Source organism: Gallinula chloropus, assembly GCF_964237585.1.
Source record: "Gallinula chloropus genome assembly, chromosome: 18".
In the NCBI taxonomy this organism is placed as follows: domain Eukaryota; kingdom Metazoa; phylum Chordata; class Aves; order Gruiformes; family Rallidae; genus Gallinula; species Gallinula chloropus.
In genome coordinates, this window is record NC_140103.1 from 3,498,108 (window position 1) to 3,517,281 (window position 19,174).

General features: G+C 51.7%; 1 protein-coding gene across 2 annotated transcripts; it reads right to left on the reverse strand.

Annotated features, from left to right (window-relative positions):
- Positions 1-670: 670 nt before the first annotated feature.
- Positions 671-18,321, reverse strand: CRAT (carnitine O-acetyltransferase). Of its 2 annotated transcripts, none has more exons than XM_084272356.1 (14): positions 18,221-18,321; positions 14,675-14,938; positions 13,753-13,871; positions 11,707-11,760; positions 10,586-10,751; positions 9,869-10,043; positions 9,225-9,403; positions 7,596-7,696; positions 7,100-7,219; positions 6,516-6,638; positions 6,056-6,191; positions 5,512-5,574; positions 4,858-4,995; positions 671-3,809 (listed from the first exon to the last, which is right to left on the reverse strand). In XM_084272356.1, the coding sequence occupies exons 1-14, from the start codon at positions 18,245-18,247 to the stop codon at positions 3,594-3,596; spliced, it is 1,881 nt and encodes a 626-aa protein (XP_084128482.1). In that variant the 5' UTR covers positions 18,248-18,321; the 3' UTR covers positions 671-3,593. The 2 variants fall into 2 exon arrangements, with proteins under 2 accessions (XP_084128482.1, XP_084128481.1); XM_084272355.1 differs by lacking the exon at positions 18,221-18,321 and adding an exon at positions 16,272-16,349.
- Positions 18,322-19,174: the final 853 nt, after the last annotated feature.

The following is a 19,174-nucleotide window of genomic DNA, read 5'->3' on the forward strand; positions in this document are numbered from 1 at the left end:
CTCTTGCTGAAGGATAAGGCTTGAAGGAGTGGGTTTTGGGAGTGGCTAGTGCTTCCCTGGCTTCCCAAGCTGTTAGAGCTGGAAAAACTATGTGTGGAAGCACCTACTGAACTAGAGCACAGGGTTTCACCTCCTCCTGGAGTAAAAAGCTGTTCCACTTCATGTTGCCTTCAAACCCAAGCTTCCTACAGTAATTCTTAGGAGAAAGGGAAAGGAAGAAGAGCTCTTGTAAGACACTGTAATAAACTCTCCTCTGTTCTCTGTGACTTGTTTGTATCTGCATCTTCTGCCTACTTTTTGCTGTACCTTTCCAGAAACCTTTGCAATACTTGATCTAGTGGAAATTCCTTAGTGATCCCATGGATTTTTCTAACTAAATGGTGCTGTGCAGGAAAAAGATTTGAGCTCTGCCTTATTGTCCTACACTTGTATGAAGTCTCCTGCCACTAGTTTTCTGAAATGGAATATTTTCTTTGGAATATGTGGCTTTGCAAGCAGATGCTTTCTGTTCCTCCCCTGTACTCAAGGGGGCTGGATGGAGATAAGACAATAAAAGGAAGGTGACAGAATGCTGTGGTTCCCTATTCTTGCTGTCCCCACGCAAACAGCCTCCCCTAAAGGTAGTTACAGACCTTTCACAGTGTCTAAAGAGAGAGTTAAGCCTTTTTATAGCATTTATCTGTTTATTGTGGTTTGTTTTATTCAAAGAACATTTCAAAACTCTGCATGACATGGATTACACTACTGAAACAGTATTTAACACAGCTAACCAGCAAAGCATGCAACACCACCAGGCTGTGTCAGAAATTGCACTCATATCCCAAGAGTTAGCTGAATACTCTTCAGTCTCTGAAGTTCTTTAATTACTTGTTCCAAATCAGTAGTTTTTCTGGAACTTAAGTTTCTTGTGCCTTTAAGACAGTGGTTGTCTCTTGATGAAACAAGCAGACAGTAAGAAACAGGAAGGACAAAACTATTTAGTTGCCACTGGAAAGAAAAATCCAAGAAGGTATGAAGCTAAAGGACATCACATTCTAGAGCTTGTACAGTAAGAAAAGACTGAAGGAAATAACTTGTTAATTATTTTAGTGTCCTTTCAAGCACTTCAGAACTGGGCTTCATTCATCTGAATTTCAGCTCTGTCGTTAAGGATGCATTAAGTGGTTTATGACCCTTTGTATCTCTTTCAGTGGGATGATGTGCTGCTTGCAGCTGTACTCTGCTGAAGCTGGTTGGGTTATCCAGATTTAGAGCCAGGACAGATCAATCCCATCTTCTGAGATACAGTCACAGCAGTGGGTACTTCTGCTTAATCTTTAATAGGCACTTTCCTGTGGGAGCCTTCCCCTTTCATGAGAGAGAGGAGGAGAAAATGGGTCAGTCTCAAATACTTCAGTGGCAACACTGGAGCATCAGTGGTTGAAGGCATTGCAGAAATGGGAGAAATAACTTGTCCTCTAGCAACAGAGGTCGATTCAGTACAAGGGGAGCATTACTTTGGCAAAAGGAGTATTTTTTTTCAACATAAAAGGCTCCATAAATCCAGATCTTTTTCCAGCAAGGTCTGGTCTTTTATGTAGTACTTGCACTTTACAATACTGAGTATCCTCTTGCAGATTGCAGCCCAATTCATGCTGAGGAGTTGAGAGCAGGGCCACGTGCTTGCAGGTCTGCAGTGCTCCTGTTGGCTTTCAGTTAGACTTTCTCACTCCATTCAGGATTCTTCAAAAAGATCAACTAAATCCATGTAGATGATGTGAAAGTGGCAGTTCATACAATCACTGGCTGTGCAGGTGAGTTTCAGTTAAATTTTCCTTTTTAAGGTTTATATAGGTAGAAGAGAGAAGCTCTGAAATACCATCCTTTAGGAGAAGATGCAGTAGTGTTGGCTTGTGTCACTCAACAAGCAAATCAGAGTAATTTTTTTAGTTTTCCTTTTAAAAGCTTTAGTGCAAATCCTTTCATAGGTGTTCACCAAGGCACTTTGATCACATCCCTTGCTTTCTATCACCAGAAGAATAGCAGTTAGGATCAAACACTTTGCTGGCCACCAGACTCTTAATGCTTCTTGTGTATGGCAACGTCCCAGCAGCCACATCTTGCAGGGTGTGCAATTTAAATATCAAACTCCCCTTGCAGGAATAGCACTAGAATTCTTCATAACCACCTGGTTTTATTAAATAAAAGTATAGGCAGGAGCCTGAATTCTGGCCAATTCAGTGCTTAGAACAGCTCCTGTGCTACAGTTTTAATGTTTATATATAATCTCTTTTGCTGTCTCAAGTGTGTCAACTCAACATAACTCTGTGACATCATCCTCACAGAATAGAGCTGGCACAAATCTTAGTAAGGAAAGGGAAGGTGCTGCACTGTTACTGCAGGAACACTGACTGCCACAGTGCACAAACATCTACAGTGCCCCTGTTGTTCTCAGCTTTCTTCCAGCTTTTCAAGCAGAGCAGTGTGAAGGAAGGGTGATTCTGCAGCTGGTTTTCCTTTTGCTCCAACAGATTTGAACTTTGTGGGCCAGAAACTGAAGTATGTTCTGGAGTTGATGATCAGAAACACTCTTACCTGCCCACAACTTAAGCAGAGCACGTTAGGTACAAAGAGGCTGTTTCTGAAAGCAATGTATAAAACCAGACTGGGTCAACATGTGTCCTGAAGGAGATGAGGCATGTGGCTAGTAAACAGCATCTCTTTTCTTTTCCTTAGCTCCAAAGAAAGGTACAGTGAAGCAAAGAGTCCTGCTAAACGCCCTTCTCAATCCACAAATGTCAAGGTACATAAAGCCAAAGCTGGCAAAACCTGGGTGAGAGAAGTTTGGTGGGGGAAATCTTTCTGCTGAGCCTAAAGAGCCACAGCTATGACCACAAGAGCAAGCTTAACGAAAAGCCCAGAGCAACAACAAACACCTTTGTCTGTAGCAAATGATACTCTCTTGTTAATAGGGTCAGTGCAACAGAAAGGAGATCCCAGCATCCTAAAACGAGGGGAAGGGAACGTTCCCAGGCCTGTAAAGCGTGTCAGAGTGCCTGGGATGAGTGCAGTGCACTCTAACAAGACTGGAGCTCCTCTGACTTAACAGCTTCTTTCTCCCCTTGCCAAAGTTCAGTGGTGACATTTTGCTGGAGCAGCAGAAAAATCTTCAGTCCACTTCAAAAGCTGCTGCACTCTTCAGAAAAACCAGCAAAAGGACTTGGTCTTTTAGAGTAGTTTTGTCCTATAACAAACACTTTATGCTCTTCCTGGAGAAGAACTGCCTTCCTCACCAACTGGCTTGAGATACTGACAAGGACTGTGCTTTCTGTATGGAATTCACTGTAAAGGAATACAAATCATGTTTCTGTCCTCTCTGAGGACAGGAAGGTGCACTTTGCATTGATGGGAGAGGACCAGTCACTCCTCCTTTGGCTTAAGACAATGGTTCCTCTCACCACAGAGTCTAGGATCTGCAGGTGCCCATTCCATAGATGCCCTCTTAGGTTCCAGTCAGGGGAAGTTGTCCCATCAATCATTTTCTGAGGAACTGGGAACTTCAGTGCATGAGGGACAGTCCCTTTAGTTGGGGGCTCTGTCTCAAGGTTTACCTCTTAGAGTTTGGATTTGGGGGTGGACTGGAGCAAGCTCCTCATGTCGAGCAGTGCCTTCTCCAGGTAGTGTGCCATGCGGGCTGCGTTGGTGTCCGCGCAGCTGTTGAACGCTGAAATGGCAAAGTTGATGTGTTCATCCATGGGGTTGTAGCAGATCCCATACCCATCCGGGACCACGGGCCCGAAACACATCACACAGTCTGTCTTTGCTGGGACCTGTAGAGACAGTGTGATTAAAAACCTCTAACCAGAGAGAAATAGAATCACAGACTGGTCTGGGTTGGGAGGGACCCCAAGGGTCACAGAGCTCCAACCCCCTGCCACAGGCAGGGACACCAACCTCCAGGCCTAGAGCTACACAAGGTTGCCCAGGGCCTCATCCAACCTGGCCTGGACACCCCCAGGGATGGAGCACCCACCCCCTCTCTGGGCAGCCTGTTCCAGCCCCTCACCACTCTCTCTGGAAAAAAACTTCCCCCTAATATCTCATCTACCCCTTCCCTCCTTCAGCTTCACTCCATCCCCTTGTCCTGCCAGTCTCTGCCCTTTTCACAAGCTGATTCCCCTCTTGTTTCTCTGCTCCCTTCAGGGACTGGAAGGCTGCAATGAGGTCCCCCCACAGCCTTCTCTTCTCCAGGGTGAACCAACCCAGCTCCCTCAGCCTCTCTTTGTAGGGGAGTTGCTCCAGCCCTCTGAGCATCTTCATGGCTCCTCTGGACCCTCTCCAACAGTTCCACATCTGTATGAAATGCAGCCATCAAATACAAACGGCTCTGACAATAGGAGAAAGAGCTACCATCTCCTGAGTGTGCTGTAGAAGAGGGCCTTTCTGGTCAGACCCACCTATTGCCAAACATGTGCTGGATCCAACCATTCAGCAGCAATGTTTGCAAAGGAGTACTTTCCCCCAGGATAAGCTGATAGCTCCCAAGCAGAACTCTTATCTGTAAGATGACAGATGTTCACCAGCAGATGAACATAAAGCTATTCTGGCAGCTAACTTAACTGACACCACTTGGGTTCAGACACCACGTGCTTCTGCTGATCTTGGCTTTGGCTGTACTAGTGTTTTACAGGTTTGAGAAGGACTGTGGCAGCTCTGAGACCAGATCTGCAGCTTTAAGGTGTTGGGAGCAGGCTTAAAAACTCCCCCCAGTGAAGACTAGCTTCTAGCAGAAGGGAATGAAGGGGAAACAAGAAGAAAGGCAATGAAAAGAGAGAGACAGACAGACAGCACATCTGTCCTTGCTCAGGTAAGTCCTACCTGGCTGGTGGAGAGGTTGAAGTGCATTGCGACGGCGTAGGCTGTGTCCATGAAGAGCTCGGGCATGCTCACGAGGTCCTCGATGGCTTGGAGCTTCAAGCCCAGGAGGTGACGGTCTATGGCGTTGCCCCGTATTGCCTGTGAGGAGGCAGCAGGAGGTGGTGAAAGCCTTTGTCTAGCAAAGCCATCAGTTACTTTGGGTTTAAAAAAAAAATGCTTCTAGAAAATATCTACGTGTGTAAAGTTAGAAGGAAACTAGATCTTGCCTTTAGGACCAACAGTCGGTCCTGTCTGTAAGGACTGTGAACTTCAAACACCAGTGGAACTGAGGGACACAGTTCCTGCTTCTGGGCTCCCTCTGGTTTAAGGGGTCCTCATGCAACTTTGGTGTTTGTCAGCAACAATGACAGTGAGAACTGAAGCTGTTTTCCCATTCGATTCTCTCCTCTAGGTCAGTCACAAGGGACACTTAAACCACCAGCTAGAGACAAAGCACTCAGTCCATGGGCTGGAGCACTGTCACGTGGGTGTTAGACCTACACAACAGCAGCCACATCGCTGGGCCTGCAGAGAAAGCTCTTAGGGTCTTGTCTTTCACCAGAACCTTCATTTGCTATGTGAAACCCCAAGTCCAGCTGCAGAGAGAGCACTCACCATGTCAGTGTATTCCCTGTGGGCCTGGGTGGCTCTCCTCAGCAAGTCCACTTTCTCCTGGTCCTGAGAACACACAGAGCTGTCTGTAAGACTTTTTCTGCAGAAGGGAAAAGCTCATTTTGGCTGTTCCTCTAGAATGGGAGGGCATTTCTGCCTTGTGTGCCTATACTAGACTCAATTTTAGATTATTTTAATAGATTTAATTTTCAAATCCTAGGGCTTGGCTGCCTTCGTTTGGAATGAAATTCTCATCCCTCAGGAGCAGTGCTTAGTTTGAGTAGCTAAACTGACTTTGAAAAGGGATACAGATCTTTTCATGGGGGAAGCCATGTGGTTTCCCGGGCTTTCAATCCATGTGAAAGGAAAGCCACATGAAACCCCAGGGGTGCAACTGGGCACCCCAAGCTGTGTTTTAGCTCAGCTTCAGCATCGGGCGCAGTTCTGCTTAGCTGGAAGCAGCTGATGCAGGGTTAGCCAAAACAGCAGCTTTTCTCTTGTTCTGGGAGTGGAGTTCCCCCTCACTCCAGGTCTCCAGGATCCTCACCGATGTGTCAGGGTTGTCCATTGACTGCACAAACTTGAGGGAGTCCACAGAAGTGGAGCGGATGGTGTCGGTGCGGCCCAGGCGGAACATGCGTAGCGATGCGCTCTCGTATGTGGCACAGGCGTGGCCATACATCCTGGAAAAGTGGGGATAAAGTCACAGAAGGGAGGTTATCCAGAGAGGAACAGCCTCTTGAGAAGCACAAGACTTTTTAAGTCCCATGATGGCTGATCTCTGATGGTTCCTTACTACAACTGTACACGCACGGAGGAGTTAATCTCACTTGTTGGTTGGCTGCTCACAAGTGAGAGTTGCTGTTCAACCCCACAGCATGGGGCAAACACAGGACTTGGCAAACAGGCCACAGCAGCCTGACAGGGCCTGGTCTGTGCCACCTTTGAGCTCAAATATTTGAGTCAGGTGGTGAAGATGCAGAGAAGCTCCCTATTGGTGGTCTTACCTGTAATAGGCTAGCTGCAAGGCCAGCTGGATAAAGGCATCTGGGCTTATCTTCTCTGACTTAGGGAAGGTTTTCCCAAACTGATGAAAGACACTGACTTTGACATCCAGGTCTTCAACCATTCTGCAAGGAAAGAAAAGAGGAAGTGTTCCTCTGCCTGCTGCTTGTTCTTGTAACGTAAAGGTATGGACTTTGCTTTCATGAGGCTCAGAAAGAACAGGCTATTTGGATGTGATCTACACCAGACTTGTTTGGGCAGTGTTATGGAGATAAACCTTTCTGGCCACTACTGAGAATCTTCACCAGGTTAGATGGGTTTGTGTGTGCTCTTGTATCCCTAGTTAGATCCAGGCTCTCCTTGCTCTTTTGCAGTGGAATGGGATGCAGTTACCCCCTTCTGGCTCCTTTGACTTGATTCCTGGCAGGTGGCTTTATTTTCAGCCAGGTTCCCTGTTCCTGACCTAAGAAGTCACTGGGAAAACTCCCTGGCTGCAGCAGGGGAAGCCTCACTTCAACCACTGACACATTCCAAAAGGGAATGTAGATTAGTCACTCACCAGACCTGTCCACTGCTTCATACTTACATGTTGAGGTTCTGCTTTGCCTTCTCTATGTCATTCTTGATTTCTGGGGTGATGTTAAACCTCAGCTTTTTGGGCATGGGCAGAGGAATCATGGGTGATCTTACCAGCTCAGGTCTCTTCCTGCAAGAGAAATGATGGTGTTTAAGCAGACCTTTAATGTGAGGCTGAGCAGAGCACGCCACAGCCTGTGTAGAAACGCCCAGGGGATCTTCCCTGGCACCTTGTGATGCTAGTTGCAGGCTGAAAAGCTCTTTGCAGTGCCTTTAGAGTGTTTTCAAAGGGTATCAATTAAATGTTTTCTGTAGCAAAACTTAGCAGAATAGGTTGGCCATGCAATTCTCATTAAGAACTGCCACACCTAATGAGCATACCACTGCCCTTCTTCCAGAACAGATTCCTGGGGGGTGAGCTGTGGAGAGGAGTGATCCTGGGGAGTGGAAGATTTAAAACCTCTCTCTCTAAAGCTGAGGAACACCAGAAAGGAGACAGAACTCACGTGTACTCCACAATGTGGTCCAGGAGAGCGACGATGGGTGGCCCCTCCGAGGGAGCGTGTTCGTATACGAGGCCACAGGAGCCGTCCTCAGCAATGATGAACTGAGAGGGAAGCAAGGGAAGATCTCAGTACCTCCCTGGTCTCTTATACCAGGGAAGGTGCCACGAGGGTCTTGTTTGGCAGAACACCAGTGGAAACCTTTCAGCAGGTCCAGATCTGATACAACTTAAGAGTTCTGCACTGTTAACGGTGTGAGATAGAGTGCTCAGCACCCTGGCAACACAGAGCAGCTCCATGGGTTTGATTTACTTAGATGCACACATAACAGGAATAACATCACTGTGTGCTGGCTTACCCTTACTTTTCAATTAGCTGGAACATCTAAGCTTCAGCCCATCAATGAGGAGTTTCAAATAGGAACAAAAATAGTTGAAAACATTACGAAGAGCTCAGCAGATATGAGAGGAATCTTTTAAAGCACCGCTGCTCCCATCCACAAGCCAGGATATACCAGCTAATGAAGGAGAAGCTTGAATAGGAGCTGCTGCTGAAGGCTCTTGACAAGACTGAATAGAGAAGAGATCAGAGAGATGCTATAGGCTGGCAGCTGATGTTTGAAAAAGCAAAACAAAGAAGCCATTGGGCATCTTTGGCAGAAACAGAAGCGACAAACCATGGGGAGACGGAAGGAACAGACCTCCCTACGTTTGGGCTGCCTCCAAGCAGACAAGGCATTGTTCAGCACAGGCAGAAAACTGATTTCCAAGGAACACAAAGAAGTGCTGCACTGAATGAGCATGGGCATGAGCAGCAAAAGAGACAAAAGTCCCTGAGGCAGGAACGAGTGCCTGTGGTGACTGCAAGGGGAACCACGGGATTCTATCAAAAATAGTGTGGCCAGTAGGTCTAGGGAGGGGAATGTGCCCCTGTACTGGGCATTGGTGAGGCTGCACCTCAAGTGCTGGGTCCAGTTCTGGGCTTCTCACCATAAGAAGGACATTGAGGTCCTGGAGTGAGTCCAGAGAAGGGCAACCAGGCTGAGGAAGGGGCTGGAGGGCAGATCCTCTGAGGAGCAGCTGAGGGAGCTGGGGGTGTTCAGCCTGAAGAAGAGGAGGCTGAGGGGAGACCTTCTCACCACCTACAACTACCTTAAGGGAGGTTTTAGAGAGGTGGGCGATGGTCTCTTCAGCCAGGGGACAGGAGATGGGACAAGGGGCAATGGGCTCAAGCTGCACCAGGGCAGGGTCAGAGCAGATGTGAGGGAAAAGTTCTTCCCTGGCAGAGTTGTCAGGGCTGGAACAGGCTGCCCAGGGAGGGGCTGAGTCACCATCTCTGGATGTATTTAAAAAAAGGGTAGCTGAGGTACTTAGGGATATGGATTGTCTTAGGATGGGAATGGTTGGACTTGATGATCTTAAAGGTCTTTTCCAACCCTGTGATCCTGTGACCCTTGGTGCCAGCCACCACACCTCCTCTCCTTTATTCCTCCGCTCTCTTGCTAGGAGGAAAATTTTCCAGCCAAAAACCTTTCTGGAATTTCTCAACCTTTCCATTGTCTCAGGGGAAAAAAAAAAAAAAGCATCTCCTCCAGACCTGTATCCCCAGGGTCTTCAGACCACTGGCACTTACCTGAAGGGTTTTGTCAAACCAGCGGTTGCCGCTGTTCCAGCGGCTGCCTCCGCCGTGCAGCATCTGCGCGGCCACGCGGCTCTTGTAGATGTCGTCAGACACCCGTGGCATGGGGGCATCCAGGCACACTGTGCAGATGCTCTTCTCAATGCTGCGTACAGATTCCTTGTTGGTCTTATCTGGGAGAGAAACACACAGCAAATAAGGTCAGGGAGATGAAAAACTCCCTGTGGAGGGAGACTGGGGTTTGGAGGACGCACTGCTGGGTTCCCACTGGAAGTCGGTGTAATTCTGGTCAGTTAGGGGTGTTTAGTTGTTAAAGTTGTAGCCAGCTGGCTTGTCACAGAGGTGAGCATGCTGCCTTCACCCTCCTTTTCTCCAAGGTTCTTACATCCCACCCAGATTTGCAAGGCAACAAACTGTAGGATTTCAGGTCTAACAAACCAAGCTCCAGCCTTCACCTGGGTACCTTCCAAACCAGAAATAACTCTGCAGTGAAATCAAGTTGCTGCCTTAGAGGTGGAAAGCTCATGTTATCTGTACAGAACAAGCTTCCAAAGGAACGAGCCAGGCACAGTGGTGAGGTTGGTGGTTGAAGGATTCATGGGGTTTGTTACCACTGGTGTGTTGGGGGCTCTACAGACCTTTCAGAAGGTTGTTGTAGGCTTTTGCCCAGCTGTTCCGGTGGTTGGTGGTGAGAATCCCAATAGGTTCTTTGTTTGTTTGGAGGGAGGTGTTCCAAATCTTCTCCAGCTGAATGAAGAGCTGGTCAGTGGTGAGGGGACTGCCATCACTGTTGTAAACATCCAGCTCAAAGAACTGAGGGTGAGAAGAGTGGACAAGGACAGAGACAAAAATAGGAGAGAACATAATTACTGTCCAGCCCTAGAAACAGGGAACAGACACTTTGAGGAGGTAAGAGCTGACCTAAGATCTTACTCAGCTTGTAAGCAGACCTGTGAAGGATGCTTAGAACTGAGAGACCCAGGTAGGGCATAGATAGTCCAGGTTTTAAGAAGCTCAGAAACAATGGTAAGGAGGGCCAAAACACATGAGGAATTCCTGTATCTGAGACTCAGGCTTGTTACCAGTTTCCATCTGCAATTTCCAAATCCAGGCATTGATCTCTGGGCTTTGAGAGACAGGAATTGCAGGGACAAGAAATGAGAAGAGCATTCTTCTGTCCTGGCTGCTGGCCAACTAAAGCCAACGGGGATAGAGGAAGCAGGAAGGAATCCCTGGTGAGGCTAACCCTGTGGGCAGGGACTTTGTTCCCTCTCCTCTGGACCACAGCTCTGTAACACCAGGACAGGGACTCCTGCATCTAAACAAACCTCCTGAACCCTCTGGAGCTGCCATACCTGGAAGTTGTGAACCACTGTGATGTGTCTGGACTGCTTCTTGCCTTTGGCATAGTTGACGATGGAGTCGCGCTTGGGCCCGGGGATGCGGCAGGAGGAGAGGATCTGGTAGTACTGGTTCATGCAGAGGGGCTTCCCACCCATGTACTCCACTGGGAGGGTCTCACTGGAGACAAGGGAAGGAGGGAGGGGGAGAGAAAAACCCATCAGTGGGGCAGCCTGTGCTCCTCTCACAACAGGCACAGCCACAGCTGCTCTCACTCACTCCAGCAAGACTGAAACATGCTGGCACTGGTGCTATTCACAGTGTCCTTCCTCACTCCTACCAGATTTCTTAGTAGGGGCTGGGGAAATGTCTGTTTGCTGGCTTTTCACTTCAGCCTCTCTGTAACACCAGAGAAAACAGATCTCTGGACCTGCTACATAGTTTAGTGTGCACCACAGTGTCTGTGGAGGAGAACGTGGGGCACAATACCCAGGGAGAAGTCTTGTGAAATGGCAGAAAGGGGGTTGGGGGCTGTAGTTCTGAGTGGTGCCTCTCGTGGGCTAGACTGGGACTCAGTCATTGACCTCAATCATGTTCCAACACCCCTTCTCATTGTGGGCCCTGACCTTGTCTTGAATTTGGATGTAAAGGTGTGATGTTGGGAAATGTATTTTTGGAATAGAAGTATGGTGTGCTCAGCAGAGGCTTGCTGGTGATCAGGAGGAGAGGGGTAGGGAGGAACAAGTTGCTTACAGCTCATCCCATCTGGCTTGGAGATGAGAAACACCAGAACCACAGGAGGAGAGAAACAAATTCCTGTTGCCTGAGCTGTAACTCCTTCTGTGCACAAACAGAAGTGCAGAGCTCCACAGGACCATCAGCTGGGCTCACTCCTAAGCACTACACGTGCCAAGGAAAGGATTAAGGTAAACAGAGAACATTGAAAAAGAGTAAATTTGCTTTTCTTTTGGTGGTGGGGACCCTGGCAGTGAGCAGTGATGCCAGTAACAGTATCTCTCTTCAAATACATTCTGTCTTCTGCTGCTTTTCTATTTGGAAGAGAGATTTAGTGACTAGGCTCAGCCTCTGTGACAGCAAAGAACATGAGTAGTAGTCAGGAGGGTCACCAACTCACTTGTCAATCATGGCCTTGAAATCCAGGATGCCCTCGATCAGCCTGGCAGCAAACCTGGGAAAACCCAAAGGGAACAGGTTGAGATTCAAACACAGAGCATGTGGGCTGAGGACCAGCTGGGGAGGGTGAGCAGAGCTTCTCTCTGCCCCTCAGAAAGGTCACCCTTCCTGCCAAGCCCCCCTTGTGCCCATCTCTGGCTCAGCTGATGCAGCTGCTGCTCCACAGCTGTGGTTTGAGATTGCTGGACAGTCCTACCCTGTGGCACTTGTGTGTAACTCCTGTAACCCAGGGATTCTGGGCAGCTTTCAAGGCTGGATGTGTAGGTGACCCTCTAATGCAGCATCTTTTCCTGAAGAGTTGTGATTTTATCCCATCCTAGTTCTGAGCTGTAGCACTGGAACAAGGGGACTCTGCCCTTCCCTGTCCTGGGGCCACCTCAGAGTTGGAAGCCAAGGAGCAGCTCTATCTCCCTGCATCCAGGACTTGCCACTGCTGCCTTAGTTCCCACCCAGTGTGTGTTCTGCTGCTAACACAGCTGTGAAGAGCACTGCTCTGGCACTGAGGTGCTGTATTTACCAGGCTCAGCTCTCCCAGTGCCAGCTCCCAGCAGGGAGGCTGTGACAAGCCACATCACACTGCTTAGCTTGGGAGTGACAAGCTGGCCTGCTCTGACCTGGGAGCTCCTACCCCTGCATGGGAGGAGGGAGGCAGGAGGTCACTCTGACAAGAAGTCAGCGTCAGCTGAGCTTTAGAGTGACTTGCTCAGCCTCCCCATCCCCAGTGTGGATCAAAGGATGTAACTTCAAGATCCTAAGGGTTGTTAAACAACTAATACAGCAGCCTGCAAAGTAGTTTTCAGTGAAAATTAACCAGCCTTAGTGCACAACCTGAGGAAATAAAACCCCTGGTAGGCAGCAATGGGAGAGCCTAGGTTCCTTTCCAGAGAGCAAGCAGGCTGGGAGCAGGGCTAGAGCTCGAGGGGGAGAGCTGAGCTGGCTGCTTCTCAGCAGCAGTGTTAAGAAATGGAGCTCTCCACTCTCTAAACTTCTGGTTTCTGAAGCTTTAATCTCAAGTCACGTGGCAAACTCCTTTCTGCAGCCACAAACGTGCATTGAGATTGTATTTGGTGCATGAGCCCAGCTTGTCATCCAGCTGCTCGGTTCCAGTTCCACTGGTGGGGCACTGGTAGTGCTCCAGATCTCCTGTTTGCATAGCCTAAGTGTGAGGAACACAAGGATGAGCTCTCAGAGACATCTCTCTCTCTCCCTGCAGCGTCCCTGTAAGGCTCCTGCTCTGCACCCCTGCTCAGGTGTCTCTGAGGGAGGGGAAGGGAGGATTTGTTCCCAGCCTGGCTGGTACTTTGGATCTGCCACAGCAGCAATGACTGGGAACTGTGGCCAAGATCACTCTGTATAAAGGTCAATGCTGCAGTTTTGCAGGGGATTGAACACTGCCATGGCTGGGGCTAAAAGTTAAAGGGCAGAGAGGACACAATGGGGTTTGATAGCAAGAAAAAGCCTGGAGCAGAGGGGCTGGTCACTCTTGTTCCCCAAACCACAAATCCCAAGTGGAATGACAGAAGGGACAGAAGGACAGTCCCTGCAGCAGGCTCCCTGTCCCTCTAGACTAACAAACTCTGGTGGCCCTGTCTCCCCTACATGCCTGGGCTAGGTTTTGTGCCCCCCTTAACTGCACAGGCAGTCTCAGTGCCTCCTGTGTCAGACACATCCTCACAGTGCCTCCAGCCACCTTGCAACAAAGACCTGGCCTAAGGCAAAGAGCAAACCCTGGGATTTTAGTCCCAGTTTAGTACCTGAACCACCAGACTCTGGTGTGAAATATTTAGTGAGGTGCAAGCAGGAGTCTCCATACAGCCTGGCAGCCTGTCCTTACCCATACAGCCCCCTTGCACAGCACAGAGAGCTGCTAAACTTGGGCATCACATGGTAATTACTCTTTCCCAATCAGCCTAAACGCCCTCCTCCCTGTCCAGCAGCAACAGCTCATCCCCTCTGACCCCCAGGGGAAGGCAGAAAAGGACTTTACCTGAGCTGACCTTGTCGATCCAGAAAATCCTGCTTAGGTAAAACCACACCTGGGCTGGAGTGGACCACAACTGGGAGGCGATACTCCAGGTAAGCTGTCTTCAGCCACCAGTCTGAGAGCTGGGATGGAGAAAGGCAACATGCAGACACAGCAGCTGCTGCTGGTTGACCCAAACCTGGCTCAAGAGTCTCAGCATCCTGCCCCCAGCTCTGTCCCACACTTTGCAAACCAACTGCTTGGGTAGAGGGGGATTTGAGAAAGGCAGTGTGTGTGTGTGTGGGGGGGGGGGGGTGTCTTGCTGCAGGGCTTGAGCAGAGGGTTTCCTTCAACTTCTCAAGGTAGCTGTGTGATGCCAACAGCTTAGAGGCTTCAGCAGCCACAGGCAGGGTCTGTGACTCCCACTGTAAATCTCAGCTCACCCAAGCCCTGGTGAGGAGCTCTCACAGCTCAGGGTTTCCCCCTAATATCTAATCTAAACTTTCCCTCTTTTAGCTTCAATTCATTCCCCCTTGTCCTGCCGTTGTCTACCCTTTTAATAAGTTGATTCCCCTCCTGTTTGTGTGTTCCCTGCAGGTACTGGAAGGCTGCAGTTAGGTCCCCCTGCATCCTTCTCTTCTCCAGGCTGAACAAGCCCAGCTCCCCCAGTCTCTCTTTGTAGGGGAGGTGCTCCAGCCCTCTAATCATCTTGGTGGCTCCTCTGACCCCTCTCCAACAGTTCCACATCTTTCATGTCTGTTTTTTTTTTCTTTCAAATGCATGAAACTGCTGAAATGTAAGTGTCTGTCAGGAGCAGCAGGCTGGTCACCAGGGCCATGCCATAAAACCACACGTGGACCCAACCCAGAACATCAGAGAGAGGTGTGTGTGTGTGCCAGCCCCCCACCCTCCCAAACCAGAGCCTGGGGTCGGAGCCCAGACCTACCCAGTTCTCTGTTTTCCTGGCTCTCCTCTCCAGGCCTTTCTGCAGCCTCTCCCCGACTCCTCCCGGCCTGCGGAACTCGGCCACCAGCTCCTGCGTGTGGCTCAGCTCCTCCTGGCTGATGATGGGCTGCAGAGCCAGCAGGTACCGGTCCAGCGTCTGCTGCAGCGGCGGCACGGGGAGGTGGGGCAGCGCCTCCTGGTGAAGCTGGAACCTGCCCGGGAGCTTCCCCAACGCCACCGGCTTCAGCAGCCCGTAGGGCCTGGCCTGCAAAGCACAGAGCAAAGCTCCAGACAAAACCTTTCCCCCTGCAACGAAGCTGTGAATCACCTGGATCTGGGAAGGGGGATGGTCTCCATCCCAAGCTCTGAGGACACAGAGGTGTCCCAGCTCAGGAGCAGGGATGCTCAGTGTGGTCCTGACCGCACACTACAGGCTGGTGTGGGACACCTGGAGAAGCTGCAAGAGAAAACTTGGTCTCACCAGATACCAACTCTCAGCTCATCAGAGAAAAACGCTGCTGGGATAATGATACATCTCTGTGCACCTCCCAGCTGAGAGTATCCTGGTGCTGGACAAACCCAAATCCTTCCACCCCCTTGGGAAGCGGGAAGAAAATAAGTTGGGAAGGGAAGACTCATCTCAGGTGCTGTCAGGAACTGCTGCTGCTTGTCCCAGGTATAAAGTTAAGCAGAACCTTTGTGCCAAATCAAACCACTCTCTGGGCTTTGAGGAGCCAGAATTTAAGCAAGCAAGATGAAAATGCCTTTTCTCTGACTGGCCAGGGATGGTGCATCACCAGCAATGGTCAGGGAAGGACCAGCTGTGACCTGTAGTTACTCCAGTGAACCTTCCACTCACTGGAGGACTTGGCTGTACTAAGAGAACCTCTGTCCAGTTGTACCAGTGTGGGACTGGCCAAATTATGAGAGCCTTTGGAGAGGGAACAGTGAGACCTGTTTGGGAAAGCAGTGGGGGATGCCTGCAGGCTCTGGGGAGGAGACCTCCACCAAAAGCACTGTACTGTGTCCCCAGGTCCAGAAATGAAAGGGAACAACCCCAACTGCTAACTGGGAAACAAACATACCAACATTCCCATTACTCTTCTCCCCAGGAAGAGTAACAGCATCCTCTTGGGTGAGCAGGGCTGTACATCCTTCAGCCTGAAGATGTTTAAATTGGACCCTAAAGGTTTTCAGTTCCCTCTGTTCCTCCCCCTCTGTGACATCTCTGGAATCAGACACTCTCCAGCAGGACTCTGGACTTTGTGTCCACAGTGTGCTGAGGATGCAAACCCAGCGGGAACATGCCCTTTGCTTTCCAAGGCAATGGGAAAAGAGCTGCCCCCCACACACCCCTCCTCCCAGGAGTCAAGCAGAGAGAAGGGGGAAGAAAAGGCTAAATCTCAAGGTGATAAAGCTTCTGCATGATGCTGGGTGCCCAGAGAAAATGCTCTATGCTCTTCACAGGACCTGGCAGGAGCTAGAGGATGGAGATTTGGAGAAGAAATGTTAAGAAGAGATGGGGGAATGACTGAAGCATGAAAAAAGACTGGGAAGAAACAGAGGGTGTTAATCATGGCAGCGTGGGCATACTGTACCTTCTCTGTTTGCTTCTGCTTCCTATCCATGGCTGGGAGGACAGAAAAGATCGTAAAGCTCTCCCTCGGCCTGTCTCCGTTTCCTCTTCCACCTGACAATGTCCTGCCCAGGCAGGGCGTCACCTCGTTAGCAAACTGCCACATGACTGCTCTGATCAGAGGGCTCAAGGCCAGACACGGGCCAGGGAGAGGACAGGGGTGATCAGGCCACAGGGCTGCACCAACAGCCAGCACAGTGCCTTTCGGGGAAGCCCTCCCGCAGCCGCTGACCCTGCGCCCTGCACCACCTCTCCCTGCTTCCTGATCAATACCACCTGCTTCCTGATCAATACCACCTGGGCAGAGTGTCTCTCTGGTCAATAGCTCTGGGCCTCCCACCATGGCAGGAGTGAAGGTGCTGGGGAACTCGTTGCCTTGGCCTTTGCCTGGACCGCGAAACTACAGCAGCCACTGTGAGAGAAGCCAGGCAGGAGAGACCCCAATTCGTGTCCCCATGGGCTGTCACCAGGTGGAACAAGCTGCAGGGAGCAGTTCTGGGGGTGTTTATTCCCTTTGCTCAGTCAGAGGGTGGCAGATGAGGCCAGCTCTCTGCCAGGAGCTGCCCCAGCATCGTGGTAGGTGAGCGGGATTAATTGGAGATGGCAGCAAATTCAGGTGGTGGCTAAAGGTGGGATCACAGCTGCTTGTGTGGGGGTTTGTGCAAGCTGAGACTTTGGGGAGTTCTGGGTTGTCAACCCTTAAAAAAAAACCCCCAAACAACAGGATAACAGACCTGTGCATCCCTAAAGGACTATCATCCCCTCCTTCGTGTCTGTCTGATCGAGGGGCAGCTGAACAGGGTGTTCTGCGTGGCTGGGATCAAGATTCCAAAGGGTTTCAGGTTTTCTCTGGGGTAACAGTGAAGAAACCCAAACCCAATTCAATGAAGACCCTGCGTGGCTGACCACGGAGCACGTTGATCTCTTCCCTCTCTCATGTCCTCTGCCTGGTCTGAGGTCAAACTCAGCGTTTGGTGGGAGGAGGAACAGGGAGGCAGCTGGCAGCAGACAGAGCAAGTGTCCCCCGTCCCCAACAAGCAAGAGGGGAAAAGGAACATGAGCAGAGGGCCAGCTCCTGGGCTGGCACTGCTCCCCAGCCACGTCCCAACGCTGCAGATGACCTTTTGCCAGAGCCTGTAAAGCCGGTGGGAAATCCACCTGCAAGCTGGAAGCAGGGGAGGGGGGGGGGGGGCAGGTCAGAGCCGTGTCTGATTCCCAGCGTGGCCACAGTGTTTAGTGTCGGATGACAGGGGGTTGTCTGTTATTTTTAAATTAGACACACACACACACACACACACCCCTCCTCCTCACCCCCAGAGCCGACCAGCCCGGCCTGGCCCCTCTGAAACCGTCTGGGAGCGAATCCACCAGGCAGATCCCTGCGGGATTGAGTCTGGGCGACCCTGCCCTGGCAGAGGGTTGGACTGGATGAGCTCCCGAGGGCCCTTCCAGCCCCCTGACCCATCCCGTCACCCCGCTCTCGCCTCCTGCAGCCCGGGATCCCTCGCGGCGCTGGCAGCTGCCCCGCTGCCGTTCCAGGCCGGGGCTGCGGCTGCTGGGGCTTCTCCCCCCGGCCCCCCGCGCTCTGCCTCCGGGCCCTGAGGGACCAGAGCTCCGAGGGTTCGCTCAGCAGCCTCAGCCGCGGCCCCGCCCGGGCTCCTTCCACCCCGCCGGGAGGGAGAAGCGCCGCCCGTCCCTCCCCCGCCGGGGTTAAGGGGCGCTGAGGGTCCCCGGCGGCTCCAACGCCGCGGACGGGGCCCGGCTGGACCTTCCTGAGCGGACCCGGCGCCCCCGCCACCCCCTGCGGGGCCGCCGCTGCTGGCAACCGGCGGCTCCTGCCCGTAGCCGAGGCCCGGCGCTGCCCGGCCGCCCCGTGTCACCGTCCCGGCCCGCGGCCCGGCTGGCGCTTACCGCAGCCCTCGCCGCCAAGGCCAGCATGGCTCCGCGCCCGGCTCCGGCCGCCGCCCGCCGCAAGGACACCGGACACACCGGCTGCCGCCGCTGCCGCCACCCCCCCCCTCCCCGCGTCGGCCGCCAGGGGGCGTGGCCGCCCCGCAGCCATCTTGGAGCGGGGCGACGCTCGCGCCGCCATCTTTAGGAAGGGCACAACCGCTCGGGGAGGGGGGGGGAGGGAAGAGGGCGCGCTACGGGCGGTTTTGGGCGCGGGGGGTGCGGTTTCTCTGTTGGGCGCCTGTCTCCCAGGGCCGGTGAGGGGAGGCTGAGGGTGGCCATGAGCCAGCAGTGTGCCCTGGGGGCTGAGAGAGACAATGGGATCCTGGGGGGCATCAGGAGGAGTGTGGGCAGCAGGTGACAGGAGGGGATCCTCCCCCTGTGCTCTGCCCTGGTCAGGCCCCACCTGGAGTGTTGTGTCCAGTGCTGGGCTCCCTGGGATCAAACAGGCAGGGATCTCCTGGAGAGAGTCCAGAGAAGGCTACGGAGATGCTGAAGGGCCTGGAGCATCTCCCCTGTGAGGAAAGGCTGAGTGAGCTGGGGCTGTTCAGCCTGGAGAGAAGAAGACTAAGGGGGGATCTAATTAAAGTTTATAATTATCTTAAGCATGGGATGCAGAGGGAAATGGGCAGCCCCTTCTCAGTGTCTGTGGGGACAGGACAAGGGGCAATGGCTGCAAATTGGAGCACAGGGAGTTCCACACCAACATGGGGAAGAACTTTTACCCCGTGAGGGTGAGGGAGCCCTGGGACAGGCTGCCCAGGGTGTGTGGAGTCTCCTTCTCGGGAGAGATTCCAGCCCCGTCTGGACGCCTCTCTGAGTGATATGTCCCAGGGAGCTGCTCTGGCAAGGGGGTTGGACCCGATGGGCTCTGGGGGTCCCTTCCCATCCCTGTGATCCGGTGGTTCTATGATG

Bases quoted from the DNA above. Each gene is read 5' to 3' on its own strand.
- CRAT (XM_084272355.1), bottom strand. From the start codon at position 16,301: ATGGATAGGAAGCAGAAGCAAACAGAGAAG. The intron at 14,939-16,271 runs GTACAGTATGCC...TGTGCTTTGCAG, and splicing joins AGCAGAAGCAAACAGAGAAG to GCCAGGCCCTACGGGCTGCT. The intron at 11,761-13,752 runs GTAAAGTCCTTT...GGGTTTTCCCAG, and splicing joins GATCGACAAGGTCAGCTCAG to GTTTGCTGCCAGGCTGATCG.